This window comes from Bombyx mandarina, chromosome 10 (assembly GCF_030267445.1).
Source record: "Bombyx mandarina strain Sakado chromosome 10, ASM3026744v2".
Taxonomy (NCBI): Eukaryota; Metazoa; Arthropoda; class Insecta; order Lepidoptera; family Bombycidae; genus Bombyx; species Bombyx mandarina.
Genome location: NC_143217.1, coordinates 4,156,660 through 4,180,050, shown reverse-complemented (window position 1 = coordinate 4,180,050; position 23,391 = coordinate 4,156,660). Strand labels below are relative to the sequence as shown.

General features: G+C 34.8%; 1 protein-coding gene across 3 annotated transcripts; it reads right to left on the bottom strand.

The window, feature by feature from the left end:
• Nucleotides 1-916: 916 nt before the first annotated feature.
• On the bottom strand, nt 917-22,958 carry LOC114251024 (uncharacterized). Of its 3 annotated transcripts, none has more exons than XM_089730201.1 (9): nt 22,585-22,958; nt 19,156-19,341; nt 18,587-19,085; nt 18,452-18,508; nt 13,890-14,047; nt 12,190-12,351; nt 10,783-10,943; nt 6,716-6,805; nt 917-5,101 (listed from the first exon to the last, which is right to left on the bottom strand). In XM_089730201.1, exons 1-9 carry the CDS (start codon nt 22,783-22,785, stop codon nt 5,020-5,022), a joined length of 1,596 nt encoding a protein of 531 aa, XP_089586327.1. In that variant the 5' UTR covers nt 22,786-22,958; the 3' UTR covers nt 917-5,019. The 3 variants fall into 3 exon arrangements, with proteins under 3 accessions (XP_089586327.1, XP_089586326.1, XP_089586328.1); XM_089730200.1 differs by having other exon boundaries at nt 6,716-6,823; nt 22,585-22,957; XM_089730202.1 differs by having other exon boundaries at nt 6,716-6,823; nt 13,890-14,027; nt 18,453-18,508; nt 22,585-22,957.
• Nucleotides 22,959-23,391: the final 433 nt, after the last annotated feature.

Below are 23,391 nucleotides of genomic sequence, written 5' to 3'. Positions count from 1 at the left end.
CTACAACCTACTGTATCGCGTAAACTATTGTCTAATAATTTAATTGACAATTTGCTAAGACTTAGATTGCGTCATTCTTGCTGGCCATAGTTATTATTTAAATTCAATTTAAAATATCTAACCTCTAACGTGTTCAAGCCATTGGCTCCTTAACTCATATTTCCCTAAAATTTGCATTCTATACATTCATACTCTCTGATTTTAATATTCCTTTCCCAACTAATACGAGCTTCTTTTTAATTATCCTATGATTCGTTTATTCAAGAAAGAGATAACTAATGGACTCAAATCTATTGTAATAAAGGCTTTTTTTGTCCTACTTAAGCTCGTAGCCTTGAGAGGCTATGCCAGCGTAACCGAGCGAGTAGGTGAGCTCTCGCGGCTCTAACCTAGAGATGTTGCTAACACTATCCCTAGCAAGAGCAGTGCTTCGCAGAATCTACCACCAGATCGGAAACGCGAACCACTGAGAGAATCCGGGACGATCCTGTTGTATGAAAAGTAAAATGGATCAGAATGAAATTTAAATAAAGTGAACAACACCATAAGTGTTGGATGAGGTGAAATAAAACAAGCGCTCCCAGTAAAATAATTGGACTTTTTTGAAGCACGCCTGAAACCATTTCTAGCCATTTTGGTATTTTCCTATCCACCATGTGCAGTGTTATGCATTTAAACTAGAATACCAAATTTACAAAACAATGTAATTAAAAATTACAAAGCTTGACACCTTGCATCTTTGCCAAAGGATTTATAAAATCATAACTATGAAGTATTTAATTTAAACTGAATCCGTCTTCACGCTTTTAAAACTTTTAAGTGATAATATTTTTGTTTTCTCGTTGATCTTATATTTGTAGTCTTTATTATTATACTGTAAATTGAATAAAGGTAAATACAAGTTAAAAACAATCAATTTTATATAAAAGCATTTACTTTAAAACAATGTAGGTAATAATATACTTTCTGATTCTTGGCAAAACAGTCTCACATAAGCAAGTCAACATTTGGCCTCTCTTAAAAATAATACATAAGACTAACATGCGCTGCCATAACTCACAATGAAAAAAAACTGTAATATCAGATAAATAAAAATTATTGTGTCTAGATTGCAGTTAGCATTGCATCTCGATTGAGCAATCTTAACATAACTTGTTTAATAAAATTAATATTAAATCTAAATAAAGGGAACATTAATATTACTAGAATTGACTCACAATATTAGCAATATATAAAAAACTACTGTTTTTAATTAACAGTTTCTCACAGATACGGAAATTCTAGTCCACAATGAGTTTGTGGTTTAGTATCTGATAAAATCTGATAATAAATGCACAACAAAAATATAAATTTATGTTGCCTTTGTCTTTTATGTTTATAAAAATATGTATATAACAATTTAGAAATAATTGTAACAGTTTTATTTATAAACAATCTTCAGTTATATTGCACAAGCTCAAAGCTAAAAATTATTATGTGCACTTTTATAAATATAATATACATATACATATATCATTACTATTATGTAATATAATATTGTCACGAATATAACAACAAACCAACAACAAGTCATTTAATGTTTAATAAAAAATAAGGACCGTTACTAATGATATAAGTTTTTTTTTTATGAATCTTTGAGCTCCCGAGAACATGTACTACGACCTGACGTACTCCACCGTACGCGATTACCGTATTGATCGACAGTTATAGGACTTTTATTTTTAATTACGTATTTCATTAATATCTACTACAGTTAAGATGAATTTCGACCTTTTTGTCATATATTATCGTGTTTATTAATATATAATATGATATACGATATGTGCATAATATATTATATAACATATATTTTTATTCACAATTTTAATGAATTATCAGCCTCTATTTCTTACAAAATTTTGAAGAAAATTAAATTGCCTTATATTTGCCGACCAATATGATCAACTGACACAATATAGCGAATTTAAAACCAATCAAAAACAATAAAAAAAAAATTAATAAAAAAGAACATTATAAATTTACGACACTTTAGTGCAGTTAAACCTAATGGATATGTCTAATATCGATATGAAAGACTAATAAAATTGGTCTAACCAGATACTAAATACGCTACATTGTGCCTCACACCAATCAAAGAGTGTTGGTTTGTCACATAATATTTTCAGCATAGGAACAAACACATTCTGGACTAAATAAAATCTGAAAATGATAACAACATTTTGTTTTTTTTTTAAAGACTAGCACGTAATTTTGGCACAACGCTGTCTCCTCCCAGAGCACAGTGGCATCGATGTTGTTCTTTTTAAATTATAGATAAAATTTCCCCTAGTTGAAAATAATAAAAAAGGTTGATTCAAACAGACGCGGGCAGGATCAGACGATGCAAGTACCAATTTTCTTGGTCACAATGTTGCATGTAGAGTTTAGTTTAACCAGATCAACTAAGGTTCGTCGGCCCTTAAGCGCATTGGCTGCCCGTATCTCTTTGATGTACCTAGTTTAGGGTTTCACAATAGCTTGTTTCAGCCGACAATAGAATCAGGACGATGTTAATTACATTTCGATTAAATACAAAATAGCAAGCAAAATAGAAATTCAAGCAAAAATTTTTTAATATTATTTTGTGCCCAATGTGTCATGTTCGATGTATCGTTTCTAATTTTATTTATGAAACCCTAAAAACAAAAACAGCGAACGATTCCATCGTTCACTGCAACATGGACAGCTGCCGTAATAATAATAATAAAATGCAAAATAATGTATATTAAAAAAAATTTAGTGGTAAAATTATCGTAAATAATAAAAAAAAACTTATTTGAGTAAATAAATTCTCTTGTTCCATTGCTCATTCAGTGCTTTAAAGAACAGAGTGTAAAAATACGTCCGTACGTACGTCAGCGAGGTAAGTGCTCTCGATACGTCGATGCGTTGGCGACGGCGCGGCGGGGCTCGCATATACAGCGGTACCTCACAGAGACGACTATTTTTACACTCTGCCACAATGAGTATTATACCTCAACAACACTCTTATCCCAAACAACAGTACATATCTAACACTTTCCCTGTATAAATATATTATATAGTCTTGTAAAAGAAACCATCGAAACCTCATAGGTCGTTAACACTACGTGAGAAATTACATAAGAGCATTAGGATACATTATATTGCTACGAGTTAACTTATCATTTGGCACTAAATTAACATATTGCATCTCGAGCATTCGTCACAAAGTTATACTTGCGAATTAATTTTTAACTCTCAATTTAACATTCCTAATCTTACAATAAAATTTTCGTTTTTTTTTTTTTATTTCCTAACAATTTACATTTTGGGCCGAAACGTTTCACGTTCAATGCGAATGTTTTATGAGCTAATAAGGAAAAATAAATCAAACATTGAGCAAACTTTCGATTCCCCATTACCTTTTTTTTTAGTAAACGAAGACGATTTTAATTCCGGGAATGTCTGCTTTTGACTTTAAAAAAAAAAAAACAATAGACAAGACGCATTAACGGCAAGTAATAAATTTGGCAAAATTGAGCATTAAGACTTTCGATTGGCATCGTAAATATTGCTTGCATGTCTCCACTAGGCAGCAATGCGTGACTACATACATATCCTAATTCTGGTAACTGTAATTAATCCATAGGTACACCGGTCTGGTACAGTTCAACGCTACGGACGTGCGGCAGATTAAGTAAACGTCAGATCACAGTCACGACAACTATTCGTGTAAATAATTACCGGTACCCTATAAAGGTACGCGTGACATTATTAGCTAACGTGTGTAATTTCGATGTAATATATCAGAATAACGAGCATCGTCTAAATACGAACAAACAAACTTTTTAGTAATATTAATTTTAATGAGTATATATGTTCAGTTCGTTTCGTAATAAATACTCGGATGGAAGTTGCATTGTGTAAATGTTTGGTAAAAAAAATAAGTACGTTCCTATGATCTGACATTACATGCATGGATGATATCCGTACAAGAGGTACAAAACAGTTAAAAACGACTATCATTATATTGTATATTGATATGACTTCATTCAGCGTGGCATTACGTTACGAGGTTTGTTCAAAAGAACTTTTATACATGGTCGCGGACTTCACTTGTTCATCGTTTCAATTTACTAACTACGTTTATAGCAACTCGATTTAATAAAATATTACTTAAAAAAAAAACATTTATTTTTATCAAATAATAGTTATTGCTTTTTTCTCTGATATGATAAATATATTTTCGCTCAGATGCGTTCGCCGGAGCGCGCGCTCGCCTCGCCTCTCCAATATCATACCGTCTGTATAATTACGTAATAACTCTTATATTTATATTTAAAAAATATGACTGTTTTATATCCATCACGATCACAGCTTTCCAAAGACTTTACATTATCCCAACCTGACGCTCCAAAATAAATTCTTTATCATTACACCTATAAAACGAAATGACTAAATACGTCTACATTGTTTAGCTCTAAAATTATGCCATTTCTGATATATTCAGTTTGCGATTGCAACGGTCCCTCGTACAGCATTCGAATGCCTCATTACATAAATTTAACACGAACGAAGTAAACAGCTCGACTCTCGACCAAACGTAAACGCGGATAAGACGGGACGCCGAAGTCCATCTCCAATTGTATTCAGAAACGAAGCGGCAGTGTTTGCGAGAATTCGTGCAATAGAACCTAACTACAAAACACGTCTTAGGAACCTGATATATTATTGCTAGAGCTTCGGGCGCTCCTCTCCCCACCCCTCCCCCTCCCTCGGTCCAGGACGCGTCCCCGGCGTCGCCGGCGGACACATAACGAGATAAAAATCTTATCAGTAGCCAATAGAAAAATATCACCTAAATAAATATGAACATTTACCACGGACGCGAGGTCGCCGCCGTATATAAATCTCTGAGTGAATCCGCGTCGAGCCGCGCGGGCCTCTAGGGTTTCTCTTTTTTTTGGTAAAAATAACAGCATCAAGAAGTGGAGGTGCGTGCGTGCGGAGCCCGCGCCATCACTGCGCCTCCCCCCCGGCCCCCGCGCCCGACCCGTCCTCGCCCCCCGCACCGCTCCCGCCGGCGCCCTTTGATGTCTCGCTGCACACAAACAACACCACTCATATACATAGAGATGAGAGTAATAAAATTCAAATATTACAATATAATCTGTCTAATATATTTATTTGTACCTAAATATTTTATTTTGAAATTTCATAGCGGCATGACCTTCCTGATGTCTGCCACTAAGCACACGTGGATTCTAGTTTGAAGTTTAGGGCTATCAATATTACAATTGTAAGTTGAATCTTGGTTCAGCGGGAACTACTAACATTAGACTGGCTCTAAACTCGTCAGCTCATCTACAGCAATACAAAAATTCGAAATATCAAGATAACAAAACATGTTCTTAGAGTTCAAATTCAAAAAAAGTCCTGATCACTCCAACTGTTGACTGCAATGTAGGTCCACCCACCCGTGCCCTACGCGGCGCACTGAAGTAAATATGTTGATTTCTGTTACTAAGGCGCGGGAATATCTAGCAGACTATGGGAAAGACGAATCCGATAATACTGAGACTGAATCTATTTCTAAGATACTAAAATAATACATTAAAAACAAACGGCAAAGTTATGCAATTCAGGCGCTTATCTGTAATTATATTAATACGTGAAACAAAAACTTTGTATCCCTTTATACGAAAATTGCGCGAACGGAGGATTATGGAATTTCCCACACTTAGAGAGATTATAGGAAAGGAATGCAGAATGTTAATATTTTTCTATAACATGTATAAAAAATACATTAAATCGATAAAATAAACATTACACAAACTAGCATCTATTTGGCACACACACTCGCATGCATACTATTTGTTTATTGTCAAACTTTTCTTATTGCTTATAGTCTGTGTTCGGATTGAGAATAGATTAAATATTGTTTGTCTTTATTAATATTTGTCGTCGTGGCCTAACGGATAAGACGTCCGATGCGTTCGTGTTGATCGATGCACCGGTGTTCGAATCTCAAGCGGGTACCAATTTTTCTAAGGAAATACGTACTCAACAAATGTTCACGATTGACTTCCACGGTGAAGGAATAACATCGTGTAATAAAAATGAAACCCGCAAAATTATAATTTGCGTAATTACTGCTGGTAGTACCTCTTGTGAGTCCGCGCGGGTGGGTACCACCACCCTACCTATTTCTGCCGTGAAGCAGTAATGCGTTTCGGTTTGAAGGGTGGGACAGCCGTTGTAACTATACCTGAAACCTTAGAACTTATATCTCATGGTGGGTGGCGCATTTACGTCGTGGATGTCTATGGGCTCCAGTAACCACTTAACATCAGGTGGGCTGTGAGCTCGTCCACCCATCTAAGCAATAAAAATAAATAAATAAATTGTCCAAAGTGTACTCTTGGCGAAATCTGTGATTATATAAGTAATAGTCTTGGACAATAGAATCATAATAGTGTACAAATTTATAATTTCAATTAATTATAAACCAATTTCGACCACAGACTTAACAGAAATCAACATTATTACTTCAGTGCGCCACACAAGGCACCGGTAACCTACAAAGCCAGTCCAAGGCTTAATGAACATAATAATATGATCCGAGTTTCACATCTCTACGTCCATCATTTAAAGTTTTTGTTTTCTGCAAGTCAAACATGTTACACAGATAGATATTGATGACAGTATTACTTACAAGTTGGAATATGAAGTGTGGGCGGCGGGCGGCGCGTCCTCGCAGGGCGGAGGGCGGGCGGCCGCGCTCAGCAGGTAGTTGGTCGAATCACTGAAACAGTTCGAAAGCCTACTTCAAATTGTATTACTGTCTCGAGTTCCGCGATGAAATGCTTACATTACCTATTAAAATTAATTCAAAACTCGACTACTTTCCTTGACGTTCTTGTAATAGATACCGCTATCCTCTAGAATAGAGATCGGCAACCTGTTTGTCCTTAAGGGCGCAATACCAAATTTGAAAATCACCGAGGGCGCATATTTTACAGATAATCAACAGGTATAAATAAATGAATAAATGAATTAATGAATTTGATGAATGAATTGAATGAATGATGACTAGAGTCTAGAATCTAGACGGTTCGAGTAAATTAAATCTCTTAAAAATTCTAGCGATTCCAATTCTGTCTACTTCAATACACCTACCTAACTTAAATTAGTTCAATAATTCATGAAATGAGCTCACAGCTTATCTAGTGTTGGTGCGGTATGCATCTTAAGCAACGAGCTCAAATTTTGTATTTAATTTAGTCTTATCTTTAATTATTACAAAAAGATGCTTGAGATCTTCAGGTGGTTACCGAAGCCCAAACCTAGCATCACAAGTAAAATTCGACACACCTAACTTGGAGCATGAGTTCGAAGTCTGAATCATTGTAGAGTGTAGCCCAGCATCGCTAAAAAAATAGGTCCAAAGGTCACACCACCAGTCACGCAAAGGTCACTCCTGGCTTAGCCTATACTCGCCCACTTGTGCTGGTGAAACTGGAAAGTCTCCGGACCACCAGGAGCGATTACTGATTATCCTCCATATAAAAAAAAACTATTAGTATACTGGCAGATATGGAAGAGGATAACCTCGCCCAGAAGGACGCCGAAGACCGGGCAAAATGAGGAAAGCGGACCCTGGCAACTAGACCGGGAAAATGTTAAGAAGAAGAAGAAGTACACTAAAGTAACCAACTAACTTATAAAACCAAAGTAGTATACAGACAAAATGTCAGCAAATTGTTTCGCCGTTTTAGACTAAAATAATCATTCCAATTATTTTTTGTTTAATCATTACAATCAGAATACTCTAAAAGTCTTAATTAAATTATTTTAGTTGATAATTAACGAATTTGCGTAATCTATCAATTTTCTATCACGCGGTAACAGATAAACAAAACAACTTTTTTAAATTGTTAATGTTAGTACGTTTGGATTTCAACAAAAAAAAACCCATAATATCCTGAGAGGTACCAATCTCGGAATTATCTTGTGTTTTTATAACGCTAACCACGCCACTATATTAATTAGTCATTATCTACGAGCGACACAAAATATCAATTTAATTATTTTTAATAATAATTGAATGACAATATCGACAGCTAAAGTAAAAAGGTAAAAGACTGAAATTGTATATTTCGCTCAAATAAAATTAAGTATGTATGTAAATGTGTTAATATGATGTCTCTTACGATGCTTTAATGTATAGTAATGTAATTAACTTCGATCAATAATACTACTAGATTCGCGATTAGCGCTTCAAAAACGGCCCGAAAAATAAGACCACAAATAAATTTGTGGTCTTATTTCAAATTAGTATGGTCCAATCATAGCCAACACTAAGACGTCAAAACGCTGCAATGCGCGTTCAAAAACTGAGTAAAAAACCACCGTAACACCAAGGTTTTGGAAGGAATATCTTTTTTTGGTAAATTTATATTATTAAGTGTTTTTCATAAAATAATAAACACAATTATATTGTAAATAAAACACAATTTACGAATATTGTAATTGTTTGGCCAATGTTTGCAACAAGGCACCAACTATTGTAACAAACATCATCTATTCTTGGACAGGGAATGCATAGAGTAGTTTTGTTATTTTATAATGTTATTTTTGTTTGTAGATTTCCTAGTAGCCCCTTGTCGCTGTGCACAATGGATATATATTGTCGCGAAAGAAAGAGGAGAAGAAATATAGAACCCTTATAAAAATTCTAGAATTGTTTAATGGTGGTGGCAAATCAATGCAAAAAAGTATTAAAAAAACTTTATATGTATGTGTAAATATTTTAAGCGTATATGCTGAAAAGGATTTGTTTTCTGGGGGAAACGAACACAGCCATAAAATAAGCCTAAATTAAACTGATTATAGAAAAAATCATTGATATAAGATTACATTATATTTGTAAAAAAGAAACCGCTCATATAAAAATGACTTCTAAAAGACAGCTTTATAACAAACTGAATCTGTTTAAAGGTAATTAAACCTACATTATTGTTTTAATTACTTCTGTATAAAGAATACGTGGAAAACATGTTTCGTGTTTCCTTTAATTTTTTTTTTTACTTTATACAATTTTATTTTTTATCACCTATTTGTTGTAATAGCGGCAATGTAAAATATTATCTACTACTTTTTTGAATCGGTCAAAAATAGTTGCGACCATACAAAACAAACCTAAAACAAATATGTATATTCTGCAACTCTATGTCTTTCAATACTTACTGTGTTCTGAGCATTGAAATGTAATACCAAGAACTACATCTAGTTCCACAATACAATAAGCACGAAATTTTAAACAAATATTTTTAACCTTATAAATTAGGCTTTAAGTATCATTTTAGAATAAATATTTTTGTACTGATGACTTTTTATGTTCAAGTGACATTTTAAATTTATTCCATAATATTCTTTTTCTGACGAAAGGACCTCATTACATATATTTTGCAATGGTAATTAAACTTTATGTTTAAGTATTAAGGTTTATAATAAACTGAAGTCGTTAACATTATTAAACTTTTTTCTAAGAAATGAAGATGTTTTCGTGTCTGCAAACGTGGCCACTGGAGCGTCTTATTTTTGTTCCTGATCCTTAATCTAGTACTATTATTGATCGAAGGTAATTAAGTTAAAGTATAGTAAATTATTAATATGATAATAGTTAGTAATAGTAATAATAAATAAATAAAGTGTATACCACAGTTAATAAGAAAAAACACTATTTTAACACGTATTCGTTAGTTAAGTATATCTGTATGTATGTTTTTTTGTATGTAACGGAATTTATGAATGTCATTGGCGGTAGTTCTTTTGACGTTCAACAAGTATGTACTTTCATTTATGTTGAACAAAAATTTTTTGATTTTGATTTTTAATTTCATTATCGCAGACTTCAAGACACTCAATTAACTTGAAAATTTGGACACAAGAGTTCAAATTAAGTATTAGTTAGATTTGCTATTTAAGTATTTTATAATTATTATTTTTCATTTAATTTATGATTGTTACTGTAGCTGTCGATAACAATGCCTCAAATAATTTTTTTTTTAATTTTTTTTAAAGGTAATCAATGCAATATCGCAATAATGTCATAGTTTTTTTTATTTACTGGTAATTTATGTTTTTATCCTAATAAAATATTTTTGTTCATACCGACGACTGAGAAAACTTTTCTAAATAAACCTAATATTGCCATACCGAAAAAAAGCCAACTAGGGTTGCCTCATATAGGGTTGACCTCAGACTAATCATTGGTTTAAAACCGAGGTCGAATCGGACATAGATATTAGATATATTATTTTGAGTCAATGACATTCCGCGATAAAAAGGAAATAAAATTAATTTGGGGTAAAAATAATTTATGACTTCAACGGATTTCAAGGTTCTCAATTCGGACCGTATATTTTTTTTGTCAACCTATCAATATACTATCTAATTAAAAATGAATTGCTGTTGGTTAAGTCTCGCTAAAACTCGAGAACGGCTTTACCGATTTGGCTAATTTTGGTCTTGAATTATTTGCGAAAGTCCAGAGAACGTTTAAAAGGTAGATAAATATGAAAATACTCGGAATTAAATAAAAATAACAATTTTGTTTTTCCTTTGATGTGTCCCCCGTCGGACGGATTCCTTTTGTTGAAGTTTATTTTATAAAAAAATTTAGGTCTTTTGTTTATCGATTGAGACAGTACGAAGTCTGCCGGGTCAGCTAGTACAGTAATATAAATTGAAATATTTCTATCTTAAGGAAAATTTCACCTTGCCGTCCTCATGCGTAGGGCAGCGCAGTTCTCCTTGCACTTGTAAGCGAGGACCTGTTTGATCCTGCTGACTTCCACTTCGGGGAACTGGCGGCTCACATACGAGATCAGAGCGTGCACGCGGCGGCGATCCAGGGGCGGCTTCGTCGGACGGGACTCCTGGAATAACGCCGCACCCAACCATATGAAGAAATACTCACAAACGACTTTCAGCTTGTACCTTAAAATCAATTCAATGCTAACGAATTATAATAATCTTGTTCTGAAATTCGTATATTATGTAACCTTATCCGTAAAAATATGTCATAACGGATAGCTATTTACCGGAGAATTGGCGGCAACGTTCTCTAAGTATTATATCTGCATAATGGCATCCCAATCACAGCTGGGTATCATTTACTGATAGCACAGCGTACTCTAAGTCATAACAATAATTATAATTGAGGACAAGTCACACGCAGTCATATGGTCCCTACGCGTCATTACGGATCCTCCCGAACCATTAACGGTGCTTTTAGGTACCACAAGAACCGGTCACTGTCCTCATCGAACCCGTCGCTTGCGACGAAGGGCTCGGCGAGCGAATTAACCTACAGACAAAGCCCACTGAGTTTCTCGCCAGATCTTCTCAGTGGATCGAGTTTCCGATCCAGTGGTAGATTCTGCGAAGCACTGCTCTTGCTAGGGCCAGTGTTAGCAACACTCCGGTTTGAGCCCCGTGAGCTCACCTACACGTTAGGGCGAAGCTGATATAGCCTCTCAAGGCTATCAGCATAGGTAGGAAAAGAAAAAAAATCTGGTCCAAAACTAGGATTATCTGTACTATGGGAATCAAAGACTGATATACTCGTATGTACATACTTATACACATTGAAATACATAAATATTAAACACCCTCACAAAAAGCAAACGAAAGTGTTCATCACCCAAATGTTTTGCCGAGGTGAGAATCGAACCTAGGATCATCGGCTCGGTAGTCAGCTCCCACCGCTATGCTTATGTCTGCCGCGAAGTAGTCATGCGCTCCGTTTCGAAAAACGGGACAGCTTTTATATAATACATTCAAGACTTCAACCTCATGCCTCACAGTGAGTGTCGGCATTGACGTTGATCTCCGGAGATCGCTTTATGCAATAAATAAACAAAAAGCCCTTTAATAAATTAAATATAACATCGATATATCAGAATTTTACATTCGCTACCTTATCGAATTTTAATCTGTGGGTAAGGCTTGCGATTCATTTTAGGATAAGTTCTCAAAGGTCAACAAACATGTGATTTGATAAGACTTCAAGGTTTATTTTCCGGAGTTAATCCTGTTACATTTAATGAAAAATGTATATCTTTATAAATCAAGTGAATGCTACAATGAAAGCTTAGAGGTACATGTGAAAGTGGTCGGTACCTGCCCAGCTCTCGACCAACGTTGACCCGTCACCGAGCAAGTGGCGAGCTCTATTGGCGAAAACAATGCGGCAGCTAACCCTCGAGTCACCTTCCTATAATCTCCCCATTTCACACCACGGAGAAGTTCCTCGCGGATCTCGACGCCTTCGCCTAGTTTTATCTACAAATTCCAAACAGTTCTTATGATAAACATAATAAACGAATACAAGCGAATTTATAAAGGGATTTATTCTAGGTTGAGTCGGTAAACATCTATATATGACACACACATTTACGTTGGCATCGCACCAAGTATTACGGGTCATTGCGGATTTTAGTGCTCATTTCACCCCAATTTACAGTTATACAATAATAACGTTTCGCATACCTGTGATTTTAGCGTTTTTAATTATTAAGAAACCATACGAATAAGAAACATTATCTGATTATCTCCTCGGTATATGTGGGCGTGGTTGCGCACTCCCTTCCATATCTCTATCACGGGTCACCTAATCATGAATGACGTTTATTGCGAACTTTTTTTTTTGTCCTGTAACGTTCTATACTCAGATAACCCAAGCAAGCGATAAACATAACATAGATAAAAATAACAGTCACGATATAAAATCTCTTTCGACTACTTAGCAACTACCCATAGCTTGTAACACCATATCTGATTGTAGATAAAGTCAAAATTAAATCACCTTGACTTTTAAGTATAGGCTTACAAGAACTACTGCTTGTTGATCACATACCTAAATGTATTTTAAGGTGAATAAAATGAAACTATAGTTAGAAAAGTTATTTTTAGTTAGTTATTTTGATTTGTTATATTATAAAATTAATGTTTAGGAAATTAGTCAAAAATATTGCTATACAAGTGCATCATCCCAGCAATATTTTATGTATGTTAGAAAAGAATAGTTGTTTTCAAATACGAAAACATGAATTATTTAAGTTCAACATTCACACTCGAAACGCGGTCATTTTACCGAATTGTTTTAGTCATTTGTTACTGGTAATGAAATAGGATGCAATCATCCAATTTCCCTATTATTAATAAATTTTAAACTTTACACAAACTATACATTTCAATGATACCTAAATTCTGTTATTATAACTCTGTTAAAAAGTATCGATTTTTACCTTTGGTCACAAACTAATTCGGAATAGAACTTACAAACACATTCTGTTGTAAGTAAGTGTAATGAATACGTGTCTTTCTATTAATTTATTGATTTAATATTTTTACGCTCGCAATAGAGCTTAAATCAAGATTCGAGAGTCAATAAATTCTTACCCTTACCTCTTAATAATCTAGTAAGCGGATCAGCGTATGAATTCATGTGGTAAATCAATAGTTTAACAATTTATGACACAACAGATACCAAGGGTCTAAATGTTGGATAAGCGTTTGCCAAGTTCTTAAAATTTAAGGTAAGCCTGGGACTACCAGTCCCATCAAGGGACCAATCAGGATAGAAACGAAAGGATTATTAGTAATTTAAGTAAGAATACTACTAGAACGGGCGAGTCGTGAGAAAATTGTAACAGCAGCAGTTTTTTATTTTTTCTATTGCTTAGATGGGTGGACGAGCTCGTTTGAGTTCGGACGAGCATCGGATATTTGAAATTTCGCCAAGCAAATTAGAGGAAATCAAACACAAGTCCAGTGTTTGACAACTAGGAACAATTTTGGGCTAAAATAGATGTACTTACAAGTCTAGGTGCGGCGGTACCACCTCTTTCGTTTTCTCGCTTCAGCACGAAGGGTAGGGCACGCCGATGTTGTTCCAACCAGACCGCGTCAGGTACCGGCCGGTTTCGTCTCCCGTCCCATCTCCCCAATGCCACACCAACATTCGCAAACAAAACCACTTACAATTTATTCAGTTTTTCATTACGCATCATCTATTATCAAATTTTAAAATCTATATCATTTTATAAGCTATTTTATCGAAAAACATTTATTCACACCATTATAGCATACATTTGTAATATTCCATAATGATAGCCCATCAACGTAATCTTTGTAGATGATGTATTGTAAAGTGTAGATATAGATGATATAGTGTGTGTACCTCCTTTTGAATTTGTGTTTGAAGTATAAACGGACATCGGAACCTCTGCCAAAGGGAGTTTAGGTTAGAGAATCTTAATAAGCACTCTGTTCAGCTATTCTCAATCATAATAATTGATTATCAGATGATACGCAACCCAATATTCCGAGTTACAACACCTACTTTTCCGTCAACCGTGGCGGTAGTAATTTTTCTAACAAATTACTTAATTTCACGTAATAATTCCTCATCGTGATTTGTTTAAAGCAAAAACTACAAATGCATAAATACATCACGCCTGGTACTTTAGTACTCGTCTAATTTCGATGAATTTATTACGGTTACTAATCTTTAAGTAACTCGTAGTGTCGTAGAGCTGTTCGCTTATATTTCCAATTCGGTTTTAAAAATAAATAAATTCGGATTTGTAAGCATGTACATGAATCCGATTGTCTAATTGCCAATAAAAAAATTCGTATATTTGTGTTGAGCGTTCATTGGTTTGTACTCAAAACCTCTATAAAGTGCGGCAAAGCCAAGTTTGTTTCCCAAAATGCTTTTTTGCCCTCGGCCCCGGTTTAATAATAATAGTTAAAATACGTTTTATATTTATTTATTTTTTATCATTTTCGTAACGAAAAACCATGTGTTTCCGTAAAAAAAAATCAATATATTTATTAAAAAAAATTACCTTTCAGTTTAAATGACAATAAAATATTATTTTACTTGCAGTAATTTATTTTTTCACTATTTATAAATAAAAAAAGTTCTCTTTTGTGTACAATATTCGTAAAAAGCAAAATTCAACATATGTATTAATTACTATCATCGATGATACATATCAAAAATTAAATACGTGGAAGCCACCGTATCGAACTAATCGAGTAAAGAAAACTTGATTGAAATATATAAAAAGTTACCATGTCTTATTCTATTACTCATTTAAATGTAAAATATTACATACAACCTGTAACGCAAATGAAAAAGTTTGTCAATGAAAAATTATTAAAACTATTAATTTAAATTAGAAACCATGAAATTATTTTGGTCTAGATTATAACAGATTCAGCATTGAGAAGAAATTCAGTTTACCTATACATTTATTTATTTAATTCGTCAATAATAAATATGTAACTGCCCTAAACTTAGTAATTGGCATAGTTATTGCAAGGAAAACGTGCTTTTATATATATATTTATATATAGACAAAAACTATCATTACTAATTTTTAAAAGCGATTATTAATTTTAAGAGTAATCGATTATTATTGCAATTTTCTTCGTATTACATTATTATAGATTAAACATTTTTATTATTTTAAATAAATGCAAGAGAAATTTTAGAGATCATGAAGTAGGTATATTAAACAACTTGAGATCATACAATTTCCGACACTATACAATTATTTTTGTTTTCGTTCACATAATAATTAATAATAAAATTATTTTCGTAATTCACAACCCTAATCAAACTTCTGTCAGTGTCCATATTAAATGCTTTTGTTATAAAATGACTAGAACCGCTTCGTTCATGGCAATCGTTTTTTTTTAATAACTAATAAAAAAGGTAATCGTAAAAGCGTACAAAATAGTATAGCATAACCAATTATAAAACACGGTTTCTTACACCGACATATACACTGGGTTTATACAATTATATCATGGCAGGATACAAAACTACTCAAGAGTAAAAGGATCAATAACGTTGCTTGGCATTTGAATCATACAATAAATCAACTATGAACTTGTATGGTATTTCACTTCTTATTGAATTAAATACCATAAATACCCACTTGTATGTAATACCATGGATAAACCCACTTGTTTGTAGCCTTCTGAATAACATAGGCCAATTCTTGATTTTTCACAAAATTTTGAATGTCACTTGAAAATATTATTTCTTCAGAGCTTCATTATTTTTCGTTACCACCACTAACCCTCTTTATTACCTTTTGAAACTACAACCAACCATTCCTAATCTTTGCAGGCGAATGTTGCTAAGGAGAATTTGGCCATAATTGAATAAATAGTCAAAAATATTAAAAAAACGTAAACAATCTGTTCAGTATAATATGAAGACTCTAACATCTAACTATTGCTTTCAACGTTATCAACAAATACCTTATATGTGTGTTTGTATATAGCGAATTTGAAGTAATAATAATAATATTTCGTTACATTTGAATCTTTTGTACAAACTATAACCGGGAGCCGTGTCTTCACTCAACAATGGAATATTGTGTAAAGTTAAAAATTATTGTGTATAAAAATATCACTATTGTAATGAGCCGCGGCACTGCATCGCTATATGATCGCTGCGTACACTCGCGGCATCGACAAACAAAACGGACTCGATCGACATTTCATTTCGCATCGTTAGTAAAAAAACATACTCTATTAGGAAAATACACTTTCATTTATATCATTGATGCAAATAAAAAATATCGATCGAGCTTGGATAACGTGTATAATGTATGTATGTGTATGTGTATATAAATTATGTAGCCAGTATATTAATATAACCTATATATGTATGTAAAATCAGCACCGGTTGCAACTAATGCTTTAACAACGATCAGTCTATTGTCACAAAGGAAGATGCTAGGGCGCTGCACTTAACGAGCTCCAATCAGTGTATCGGTAGCCTTGTCCCTGCGATTACTCATAATATTTATTCTCGTAGAGCTAAGCACCAACGCCGAGACAGGAGTTTCGTTGTTCGTAGTTTTTCCCTGTTTGTGACATGTCCCGCGAACCAGAGTGAATCATGTGCGGTCGTAAAGTCAAGAAAACACTCACAAAACGCTTACACACTCTTTACTTATTCAAACGAATTCATATCGAGTGCAATGGGAATGTAACCTAAAAAATCGGACTTCGTGGAGCTCGTTAAATAAGCACACATCTAGTACTCGGTATATCTTAGAAAGGCACACAATAAGCGGAGAGGTGTGACGGTAGATGGGCCCCCGGCGACACTCCGATCACAGACTAGATATATCTACTTGACAGTCTTCGTTACGACTCATAAGCCACATCTTATGATTATGCCACGCGAAAAAACGTTTCGTCGGTCGATTCAAAACTATATCTTCGAAGCACCTCATTTGTTAATTTTAAAAATATAATGGCATCCAACAATGAATCCAAACAGATGAGTCAACAACGGGTGCAAGACACGACGTTTGTTCGCGGGCAGCGTCCAGAGAGCGCGCGAGAGGGAGGACTATTGGAAGTGGTGCGCGGGCCGCAGCGCGGGCAGCGGCGGCGGCGGCGGCTTCGCGTGCAGTCGCGCGGGTGGGTGCTGCGCCAGCGTGTGCCGGCGGAGGTACAGCGGCGTCTTGAAGCTGCGCCCGCACGTGCCGCACACGACTGGCTGCGCCTCGTGGATGAGCCGCACGTGTTGCCGCAGGTTGGACGCGTTGCTGTACCGGCGCCCGCACACAGCGCACTGCACCCCGCCGCCCGCACCCCCCGGCGCGCCCGTGCCGCCCGCTGCCAACAACACCACGTTCGCACTGCGCCGCACATTGCGCCCTCCGCCGTCCTCCCCGCCCAACTGACGCGCCGCTTCAAATGCTAATAGGTTCCCCCCAATTTATACTCCAGTATTAAGATATCTAAAGGACATCTTTCCTAGGTAAGTATTGAATGCAACATGTGTATAGACTCCCCTTGTTAATAGGGATTTTATAACCGAAATGGCCTGGAACATCCTAATTCTATTCAGAATGTAATATTTGTATGTACACGACGTGAGCGCATTCATGAAGGGGCGGGCGGTCCTGGGAGGGAGAAGTTCAGATAATCCCATCGCGCACCCTCTCTTTTCACGTGTTTTTCTTTGTTGGAGTTTTAATAGGTGCTTGCATATAAACACTATACATTCAAACACACTAAACATGACTATTTGATTTTGCGCAGGTGACGCAAGAGGAACAAATTTTCTTTCGTTTAATTAGTTGACCCTATTAGCATTTGAAGTACGTGGCCGTCAGTCTTCCGGTGTCGGAGTCGGCGCGGGCGGACGACGGTACGATGCGGCGGAGAAGTCGCCACGACACCCGCGCGCCTAGCCACCGTCGCAGTAACGACCGCGCGCGCTCTCTACTACCGCTCGTCAACTTGTACGTGCTAAACGGAGGTACGCCGGGGGCGCGGCTGTCCGAGTCGACGTGTGCGTGTGAAAATGAAATGACTTTATGTACAATTAAATATTTACCTTCATTGTTTTCGTCCCGAAGTTCTGGATTGATGCCGGCCATGAGATCCATGTTTCCTGTGCGAATAAATAAAACCAATCACTCAATAGTCACGAGACAATAAAAACTTTTGAAAAATAATTAATAAAAATTACCTTGTAAGGCGGCGAATGGATTTGCAAGTGCATTGTTTTCAGTGTAGTACATGTGTGGAAAATTGGAACGTTCATCGTCACTAGCCTCTTGTTCCATGACTTCCATTTTTGGTTCTAGGAGATCGGATGCTGCGAATTCTTGACTTTTTTCGTTTTTATCTGGATCACCGGGGTCCATGAGGATTTCACTCTCCTCGTTTTTCACTTCTGGAGCTTCGAGATCAGTTTTGACTCTTAAAGGAGGGTGATTACAAATTTCCCTATAGTCATCATTCTTAGGCCAAACATGACTAGAAGTTTGAAACGAAGTATCATCATTGAGATTATTTCTGGCAACATCGGGAGAATTCCTAGAAGATTGATGAGCGGCAACATCTTGGTCGTCGTTTGAAGCTGTTTCGACATTTTGGCTTGCAGCTTTTGAAGAAGAGGTAGAATGCGACGGCTTCGCGCTGAGCAAATTACGTAATTGAGAAGGAGGTGATTTTCGATTCACTTTCTGGAAATTATATATTTTATTTCATAATTGCGTTTCAAAAATATACCATCTGGTAGCGAATGAAACATACTTTATCGTTGTGTTGAGAGCAGTCTGTGAGTCCACGTATTTGTAATGCGTCAGCAGTACGGAGAAAGGCGCTAAGTTGCGCCTGCGCTATGTTCACCTGACCGACGTACATAAACTGTAAGAGCGCCCGAATGTGCGACACTTCGCAATCCCGCATAAATATTATCGGATGAGGGCATGGGTTATTCTGTAACATAATAAACTTCTTAGTATGTTTTCGCTCATGTTTGTGTTTAGGAAACATATTTGGATTTTTTTTTCTTTGCATTTTGTACAATCTGAATCTCACTATACTGTGTATAATTCAAAGACTTAATTTGAATATTTATGTAAATAGATCTATAACACAAGGCTATAAAAACCATAAAATCTTGGCTATTTAAATAATTCATGATATTGCTAAATTGTAGACAAGCGTCTGGCTCAAAAAACTCATTTTCATTAATTTAATATTATACATTTACAGATTTGTTAAAAACCTAGATATTAGTTGAGTTATACATATATTATTGAGCTATATCAGTGTTGAACACAATGTTTTATCAACTAAACTTCACAATGTTAATAAGACCAAAGTAACATTCCCACTATCTTAGGGCGATTGATAAATTTATGGAATACATTAACAGATACAATCATCATTGTTCCACATTAATAATATTATCAATTTGGTTTATATGAATTTAAATCTATCATGTTTAATTAAATGGGGATATTATTCCTAGGTTTTTTAAATCCAAATAATAATTTAACAGAAATCCATTAAAATTATCCAATATCAATAATTTAATAATTTATTGGTAGTAAGACCTCTTGTTAGTGCGCGCGTGTGGGTACCACCACCCTGCCTATTTCTGCCGTGAAGCAGTAATGCGTTTCGGTTTGAAGGGTGGGGCAGCTGTTGTAACTATACTTGAGACCTTAGAACTTATATCTCAATGTGGGTGGCGCATTTACGTTGTGGATGTCTATGGCCTCTAGTAACCACTTAACACCAGGAGGGCTGTGAGCTCGTCCACCCATCTAAGCAAAAAAAAAAAACAAACATTATAAGAATATGTCCATTTGAAAAATACTGTGATTACTTTTTGAGCATCTCATTAGTGACACTAATTACTGCACCTTAGCAGTGAGTAATACTAAGTACTGCACAATGAGGTCTGGATTTTTGGATCCCACCTAGATTGGATTTGTGAAATAATTTTTTTTCTGTCAAGATCTATACATGTTTTCGTCTATCACTCTCATTGTCAATATCAACTTGGAACTGTTAAATGTGCAATGATGTTTATATTAGGTAATTGACATAATATAAATTCATTAATATCATAATGAACTAAGCCTTTACAAAGCTCTTTAACAAAGCCTTAATTCAGAGTTAAGAATAAATTTATTTTAGGTGACACTATGCATATTATTATTAAATAATATTGTTCTATATGTTAATGAAGCCAAATATAGTTATATCATGGGTATGATGTCTGCTTTTCTTCAATGAGTGGTTTGACTACACTAGGATCTAAGCCATGAGAGTGAGTACCTTTTTTGTAAATAATTACTTACCTAGTACTACTACCTAGATGAATCAAAATTTCGCTGAAGGAGTTTGGTTCAGTATGATTAGTGGCTGACTCATAGACAAAATTTTATAAATGAGCCAACCTGCCGGTCATATAAGGGTGAAATCTTGATTGCATTGCAGTAATAATTGTCTCAGTGCTGTGCACTAGTTTATAACTAATTTATTTCCCCAATAAGTAATAATAATTATTATTTGCCAATTGCGGCCTATAAAATCAAAGGCAGCTAAACGCCATAATGTCGTAAAATGGATTAACAATGGCGCTATCTAATTTAGTTAGTTGAACACGCTTTAGTGTTTTCATGTTATAACAAATGCAGCTAAATCTCTAACAAATTCAGTTCAAAAATTTTATTTTTACTCAGTACTAAGTACTAATAAACCAAGTTTGATCATTTAAAATTCTGATTATTAGCAATATTCTCATTCTTTATAAATCTACTTTAAAATAAATAATATCGTAGCTATCCGAACAAAGTTTCAGCTTTTCAAACCAGGAGTGTTGCTAACACTGGCCCTAGCAAGAGCAGTACTTCGATGGATCGGGAGGATCCGTAATGACGTGTTTAGGGCCGATTTTTGTAGTTTACCTGAATATTTGACAGACTTGGATTTAGCTGCCTTTGATTTTAAAGGCCTCAATTACTCATAGTAGTTTCATCCTGCCTAGTTCTTCATGCAGTCATGTGTTAATTTAAAGTTATCAAAGCAGTTATTAGTTCTGAGACAATTATTATTGCAATGCAATCAAGATGTCGGTCACCCTTACATGACCGACAGGTTGGCTCATTTATAAAATTTTGTCTATGAGTCAGCCACTAATCGTACTGAACCAAACTCCTTCAGCCAAATTTTGATTCATATTAATTATTGGTGAATTCATTTGTAATTAAACAAAATAAAGAAGTAAGTGACTACAATAAATACAACATTATCTGCCCAAAGAGTATTTATTTGAAATTCTTCATCTAAAAGCATATTAACAAAAAGTATGGTCACTCTAATTCCCTTTTAATTAAAGGCGGTACAAGGAATTTGCATGTTATCATAATCCACAAGATTTGAGGCACAAAACTATGATGGATTCTTATTTGAAGAATAAAATTTTTATGCAATTATGATTTCTATTGGATGTAAAACTATGGGAACTTACAACTACTAAGAAAACTTTATACTCCTTGTTATATTCATACTTTGTATATAATCTAAGCTAAAAGATCATTTGAAATGCATTATGAATATTGAACAAATTGTCTTTTCTTTTAAAATATTTCACTATTTTTATTGAATTTTTATTATCAATCATATATAATATCAGGTAAAGTATAGTACACTTTTTGTGGCAGTAAAATTAGATTGTCAACACTTTACTAATGCTAATTTGACTTGCATAAGACCATTTTTGACAGTTTTAATTTATTCAAAAATGCAAATAAGTGATGCACTTATTAAATATTTATTCAAAACCTTGTTTTTTAATGCAAGGCTCTTTCTTAGCAATCACATTTTTTTCACTGTGCCCCAAATGCTAACATTACAAAATATTTTCACATCAAAGAAGCCAACAGTCATTAGCATGCATTTAATGGTGATCCAAATGCATAAGAAATTCGTTATCTGCTTTCCAGACACACATGTAATCTATAAAACCCAATGGTAATGAGTTACTAATTAGAAATCACGAAACAGAATTTTAAAGTAGGTACAAATAAATGAAATCACGAGTACTTAACCGGAACGCGAGACATGGCATTTGTAAGTAGATCAAGTGTTTTATACATAACAACTTTCACTAGAGTCATTGTAATGGTGACACATCAAAGTGTGGGGAGTGAAAGATCGACTTACTTTAAATAGCTCCTTGAAATATGGACTACAAGCCGAAAGTACCACTTTGTGGGCCTCGAGCCTGTGTCCCTCGCATGCCAGAGTGACATCCACGAAGTCCTCATCATCGCGCAGTGCCTCGAATTGAGATGTTATATTTGCTTGAAAATTGTTCCATCTCAAACAAAATTGCTGGTCGCCACCCACTTCTGAACCTTCCATTACTTATAGACATAACTTGATATACGTGCTCATTTAATTGTCTGATAAGAATAATTAATTATTGAAAATAAATATATCACAGTAACTTGTAATTTCAGTCGCCGTCTGGCCGAAAATCCTATGAAAGAAAACAATCAATAAAATGTTGTACCAATATAAGAAAAAAAACTTATTAATTTGTCATTTGAATAGTACATTCACTTTAGCGTTTCGTTCCACCTTTCGATTCAATACCGGTTTTAAAAACATACAAAAAAAAATCGTTAAAAGTCTCGATAGTCATTTTAATACAACGTTGACTATAACCGATTACTAAAACGATTCCCAAAAATTTTCTCGTATTCAATCTTGAACATTCTTAAAGTATGAGTTCTGTGTCTGCTGAGACTTTGCTATTTTTTGCCCTTACTAGCAGATATTTTTTTTCAATTCATATAATAATATGATCTGAGGTTGGCTATTCGAAATGTGAAATTCAGAGATTTAATATTAAAATTTTAAATGTTAATAACAAATAAAAGATAGATCTTTATCTTAATTTATCTGCCACGCTTCAAAGCTGCCACTGAAAAAACAAATAAAGCAAATGCAAATTAATAAAGTAAT

What these genes read in the sequence shown, in the direction of transcription:
- LOC114251024 (XM_089730200.1), bottom strand. Translation starts at nt 22,785, where the DNA reads ATGGAAGGTTCAGAAGTGGGTGGCGACCAGCAATTTTGTTTGAGATGG. An exon ending in ATTTCAAGGAGCTATTTAAA is followed by an intron (nt 19,342 to 22,584) that starts GTAAGTCGATCT and finishes ATTATGTTACAG; the next exon opens with AATAACCCATGCCCTCATCC. An exon ending in GCTCTCAACACAACGATAAA is followed by an intron (nt 19,086 to 19,155) that starts GTATGTTTCATT and finishes TATAATTTCCAG; the next exon opens with AAAGTGAATCGAAAATCACC.